The sequence below is a fragment of the Branchiostoma lanceolatum genome, chromosome 1, assembly GCF_035083965.1.
Source record: "Branchiostoma lanceolatum isolate klBraLanc5 chromosome 1, klBraLanc5.hap2, whole genome shotgun sequence".
Classification (NCBI taxonomy): domain Eukaryota; kingdom Metazoa; phylum Chordata; class Leptocardii; order Amphioxiformes; family Branchiostomatidae; genus Branchiostoma; species Branchiostoma lanceolatum.
The window spans coordinates 21,103,076-21,109,483 of record NC_089722.1 but is presented as its reverse complement, the minus strand read 5'-3'; the positions used below and the strand labels follow the sequence as shown (position 1 = coordinate 21,109,483).

The window sequence follows — 6,408 nt, the reverse complement described above, 5'->3', positions numbered from 1 at the left end:
GTCTTTTGTCATTTAATTTATACTTTAGAATTTAATTTCAGTAGTCAGACTAGAGTAGTCACATGCTATAGTGTTAATCATTGTCCATCCTTTTTCATGTTACATGTACTTGCAATTAGACTACGGGCAAGAACTTGCAATAAACTTCCTATTATATGTACATGCAACATATACATCCCCTCCCCCCAATGTTGGAAAATTCTGTTCATCTCTTGTGATTTGTGTATGTACTTCCCCAGCAACAGTCCCTCATCCTAGCCTCCGTTGCAGGCTGTTTTCATTTTCTAAGTTCCACTTTTACTAATACATTTTTGCGTTTCGGCGCCTTCGCTACAACTGTTCGGAAATATCATTGCATTGTGGTTTCGGACTTTGATATCCTGAAAAATGACCATATTACATCTATTCCACAAGATTGCAGAAGAAAAAAAATGATTTCATCAAGAAAACGACCAGAAATCGACATAAATGATACCATATAGTGAGGTTATAGCATTACGTACAGAGAGACGGGTTACGTACCGCAGCTTGGCCCATCTGGCAACGCGAAGCACTTCGGACCCAGAAGAGCCGGGTTCGTGTCCGTGCATGGATTTTTTATTTTCTTTTTAGATATTGAATATCAAAAATATATATTGATATTATATTAATCTATCAATATCATATTTATGAATATCATTTTTTCATTAATAAATAAAGAAATATTTTATATTTGTTATTTTTGAATATTCATTTAATATATACAAGGCCTTTGTCTTATGAACAGGACTTCATAGATTCCAAACCCGGCATTCGAATTTTTCTGTTCATTGTAATGGAAAATACCGTGCAGCGGCTCCTATGCGCGGTAAGATGATTCTTGCAAAACACTCGCCACTAAACTTCTATCCCCGATGTAAACAGAGGCTCTTGATGTTGTTTGCAAAACAGCGATCCTTTGTTACAGTAGCAAATGCTCCATTGTTCAGTATCGACTTCATTCAGACAACACGTACGTGGAAAGTGGCGCCGCTCGGCACAAAACTATGGGAATTTTCATGAATTTTAGCAAAATTACCCAGGAAAATAAGGAAGAAATGTTGTAAATGCGGAAACCAGAATAATACGGATGAGGTAGCTGTTGATTTGTTTGACATTTGGTAGTCATTTTAGATAGAACCTTAGCTGTTATGAACTTCTATTTCACTTAATTACCATAGTGCTGATGATTCAATGGTGCTTTTTCAAATTTTATGTTTTATTGCGTGCCATGTACATAATTACATTGATAGCTTTTATAATGAGCCTATTGTACATTTTACTAATAAGTACAAGTTGTAGGCCAAGACCAGCTTTTTCAAAAGCACTTAAGTTAAGTGACGTAACTTCAAAATTGCTTTCCCCAATCTGCCTTTCTCTATTAAAACAGTACTCATTTCCCAAAATGACAATTTTTCTTATAGACTGAACAGCCCTTGAGTGACTTTCTCTGGCAGATTTTACTTCAAGTAAAGGGAAAAGACAATTCACACTCATAAACGTAGCCGAAACGCCAGCTTTTTTGAAAAGCTCTTGTTTTCTTGTTGTTCGCTGGGAATTCCCGGCCAGCAATTAAAAACAAAATGTGATAGCATAAAAACAATAAATTGAAAAAGAAGAGGAGTCTGCATCGGAGGCTACCCTCATCCTCTGTACCCTTTCCTTCACATGGGGCCTGCATGGTGGGAGGGATGGTCTGTCAAGTTGCTAAATTCAGGGAGGCCATAGCTATGTATAGCATTAGATTTGGCAGGCTGGCTTTTTTCTTACATTTAGGGCCTCCTGTGTTGTCTGGGCTGGCTTGGCTTTATGCTAAATTCAGGCCACCATTACGCTGTACGTAGAATGCATCGATTAGGCTCTGTGTTAAGTTTGAGCATTCCAGCTGTACCTAGCAGCTATATAGACTGTCTCCGTGGAATAAACTCAACAGCATATTTTTTATCTTTTAATTTGCATATAGGGACACACACTCTTTAGTTTGCTCCTTTATTCACAACGTCCAATACCAATTCAGCATCTTGTACAGAACAAACATTATACAAATGTAGCACCATTGTCCTACATACAAACCAACTAACATTAGGTCCGGCAGAAGATGTAATACGAAGCATTTGCAACAGTTCAAAATGTATTTATTTACCAGTTAGATGTTACACACCTAGATTGTTTTGCCAAGGCCCAAGACCTACTAGTGGAACATGATAACTTCTTTGAAGGTTTTTAATGACAAGTAAAATAAGCTGGTTCACTGTTTGAGCTGCACATGCGTATTGTGATGTATTCTGGATCATATGTCAAAGTCGAATGCCCCTATTAGACATAAACAAAACACATCTGGACATGGTATCAAGTATGGTCCTGATATGAACTGCTCAGGAGGCGTTCACATTTGACCTCGCTCATGCACAGTTAAAATCGTGAACCAGCTTATAATCATAATGAGTAACAGGTTACATTAAGGAATCCGTTTCATCCTCAGACGAACTGATTACTTCTTCCCCTCAACCGCTGGCTTGTCTTGTTTCTTGATGGGGACGGATCTCTCGGGCCCGGCTGGCTCCAGGGCCTTCTGTGTGGGCGCCTCCACGGTCAGTACTCCGTCTGTGGCCAGGGAGGAGGTCACCTGGGGAAGACAATAAACACAACTCCGTTAAGGTTTCTACTGTCAAATAGATATCAAACTTTATTGCGAAACCATTGTAATGGCTACAATGTATGGGAAATTAAATTTCTAAACAGTACTATATGTCTTATATGTTACTCTATTTATACTTATTTCATTTATAAGGAACAGGAACTGCATAATAAGATAAAAGTACCACAAACTCTTTTGCATGCAATGCTACATTAATTCAAGACAACCTTTCACCCACCCCATACACTTGATGTGAAAATGACCCTTTCTTGCTTAACAGGAAAGTTTTAAGGGATTTTCACAATTTGATAAAAACAGATGATAAAAAGCATTTTAAGTACAAATTGTAAATCTATACGTTATGTAGATCAAGACAATGTGCATCATCTATTATGAAATGCTGTTGATAGTTATCTTGTTTTTGACAAATAAGAGCATCAAATTCACGGTACTGTATGATTACGGTGGTGGTGAATATTGCACAAGTTATGCAGATTAGGGGATGATTTGCATATAGTTAATTAGAAAATTTTGTTATCTCTGAGTCAAGTGAAAGATGACGATTTGAAAAAAATGGGGCCATGCTTCCACGGCCACATTAGTGTTATTAGGCCAGTTCAATGATATTAGTTGTTTCTTAGAGAAATCAAGGGGGTTATTTTAACCTTCTTAGAGAAAATATTAACATGAAGGATTTGTGGAGCATGGAGTCAAATTTGAAGAATGAAATTTACTGATCTAACTTAATCATCTTTCAACCAATTCCTCACATGAAATTTATGTGTAAACAATCGTAATCAAACATGCATCAAAATAAAGAGAAATATTAGAAGTTTACAGTTCGCAGATTTCGCACAAAACCTATCTTTAACATCAAAACCGGAAATTTTGCTGCAACATCGTAGAAAGGCGCTAGGAGAACCATAAGCGAACTTGACCTTCGTTTTCCCGACCCCTACGCGCCTACCTAAATATCATTGACAAACACACAGACACACAAACAGCACCTAAAACATGGCCTTCCTGGAGAAGCCAATATTATAATAAAAGCAGTCGTTGTCTTATAATTAATGAGTACCTTCTCGGGGTCGACCCCCTCGGGCAGCATGTATTTCCTGGTGAACTCCCGCTGGATGAAGCCGTGCTCGTCCTGCTTCTCCTCGTGCCTGGCGTGAACCACCACGTAGTTCCCGACCGTCTTCACTTTGACTTCCTCGGGAGAGAACTGGTTCACGTCCACCATGACCTTGAACTTGTTGTCGTCCACTTCAAGACGGGAATCTGGACTTGGCGGTATGCCTGGGAAGGAGAATGGCTGCATGGACATCCCGGGAGAGGGGCTGGTGGGCCCGATGGGTCCCGGGGGACAGATGGCCAGGCCTGGGGGAGGCTGCCCGTACCCCGGCCACCAGGAGATACCGGGGCTCGAAAACATCCTCTCATAGTCATCTGACATTGCCGGGAAACCGCCGAACGGCCGCTCCAGCCGGTCCAGCATGGCGCGGTGGTGCTCCGCCATCCTCTTCCTCCACTCCTCCGACCATCCTCCGAAAGAGGAGAAGGAGAGAGGAATCGTTCTTTCGTCTTTCCCTGCCATCTTCAACAAGAAAACAACCTCCCAATTTCAAAATCTCCGACAACAAAGATGGAGCTGTCTGCGCTAGCCTAGGCGACTGTGGTGAAACTTTACCCGGGTCTGAGCAGACAGAGATCACCATATCGGGTTTTATACCCCTGACCCCACCCCCATTTTGAACGTTCTCGAAGTTCCACGCGCTGCCGCACGTATCGCTACATTTGTACGTGCACCGCCCATTGATGGTATCTTTGTCGCGTGATGGCCAGGAATATACCAGAAACATACACTGAGTCATGTGTAGACTTTAAACACGAGCTTCAGTCGTGCCAGGAATTAATGGCAATATCCCAGCGTTTCAGAAAAGTCTGTCGAATTGTTGCGAAGTTTTCTCAACTGAACGTCTAAACTTGTACATGTAGCTGTAAGTTAAACGTTAATGTGCTAATGTTTAACGTGAAACTGGATCTGATGTTTTTGTTTTTTTGGCGTATACCGTTGGAACATGCTAGAAATACGCTTCATGAGTCATACTTAAGAAAAGAAGTAAGAGAGATAACGTGTTATAAGAGAGAATTTCAATCGTTCTAGAAATAACCTCCTGTGGTTCTGACAAATGTTCGCGAACTTTATGTCGGGCTCGTAGAAAGTGTTTGCCTCATTAGTTTGTTCAGCATTCAACCTTGATACTTTGGCCGAAAGAATATACTAGAACTTGACGCCATATAACTATTAAAGTCGTGTATGGACTTTGGAGCTAGAGATAAATTCAAGTGCTCCTGACAAACCTGCCGAATTGTCGCGAAAAAAAGGGTTTTCAATGTATGTAACGTTAGCGTCATGCCAGTTTTCACAGTATAATAATAATAATAATATCAGGTGTATTTGCAGCCAGTGCCACAGGCAGGTACCCAATGTGTAAGGTAATGTAGGCTGTTTAACGTGTTCGAGGCACCTCCTCATACGGTCACATGCTAGCGTGAAGGAGGGAACTCTCGTGAGCCTATATAGAATATAACGTTACATTGTGTAACATTAATTAAAGTGAGCAATGTCGCAAAAATGTTCATTGCTTATAAGTGATATTTGCTCGGTTGAGTCACGTTAGGTTTTATCATTCTATGTTTCACGCAGTTGTGTTGGAAACTATATAACGTTACTAGTATCTACTCTACATCTACTCTACTCTAGGTTTTAACCATCCACGTAAACCCATAATGACAATCGGTTGAAGAAGAGACAGCTAGATAATAACAAAGAACATCCTAACCGTGACCGTAAACTATATGCTCTACTCTATCTATTCTACAAATGTAGTAATTGCATTGGAGATCACCCACCGGGTAGAAGGCCACTACTCTCCAAGCAGAGGAGGGGTTCCGGCTGGTTTTTGACGTGTTTTTAGGCGTTTTTGTCGAGCTTTCTACTTTGTCTTTTTTTTTTTTTTTTGCCAACCCACACGACACAAAAAAGTGACAAAGTAGAAAGCCCGACAAAAACGCCTAAAATTTAGGCGTTTTTGTCGGGCTTTTAAAAAACACGTCAAAAACCAGCCGGAACCCCTCCTCTGCTTGGAGAGTAGTTCTAAGGCCACACCATTTTGTATGACGTTGGCGCGCGCATCTGGTTTTACCCAGTTTTCAAAAAGAAAGAAAAGGGACTTTTTAATTTGTTGACAGTTTAATATGTTGCCATCTTCTGCTGAAGCAGGACAACGAAGTTAAGAACAAGTGGAGAATCCTAGGTGCTGCTTCTTCGAGCGACCACTGTGTTAATTTCGAGCTCCTCGCGCGACGTTCCAAAACAAATTTAAAGTGCTTCTTGTCAACTGGAATTTTCAAAAGCCTAAAAAAATACTGAGCACAATGAGGAGACGTCCGAACCTGTTTAGGAACGTGTACGGCTTTAAGGCTTATGTTTTTCGTATTTTCCCATTTTTACAAGTCGGGACGATGTACTTAATATAGCCTAATCTGCAGGGCCGCCCCTGGAAAAGTGGCACTGAAACGACATCAAATTGCCAGATTTCTGGCTTTTCGGGAATCGCGAAATCGCAAAAGACTCGTATAGGGGGTCTGAAGTTTTGAGGCTTTTTTCACGCCGTTTTCGAAAAGGCGACCATGAATTAAAGAAATATGACAATATCTTAGACATTTCACAAAAGAAAACTATGGGA

The 6,408-nt window shown here is 40.6% G+C and overlaps 1 protein-coding gene across 1 annotated transcript; it reads right to left on the bottom strand.

Annotated features, from left to right (window-relative positions):
• Positions 1-1,993: 1,993 nt before the first annotated feature.
• Positions 1,994-4,455, bottom strand: LOC136440897 (alpha-crystallin B chain-like). Its single transcript, XM_066437065.1, has 2 exons — positions 3,735-4,455; positions 1,994-2,644 (listed from the first exon to the last, which is right to left on the bottom strand). Exons 1-2 carry the CDS (start codon positions 4,251-4,253, stop codon positions 2,510-2,512), a joined length of 654 nt encoding a protein of 217 aa, XP_066293162.1. The 5' UTR covers positions 4,254-4,455; the 3' UTR covers positions 1,994-2,509.
• Between the last annotated feature and the right edge of the window lie 1,953 nt (positions 4,456-6,408).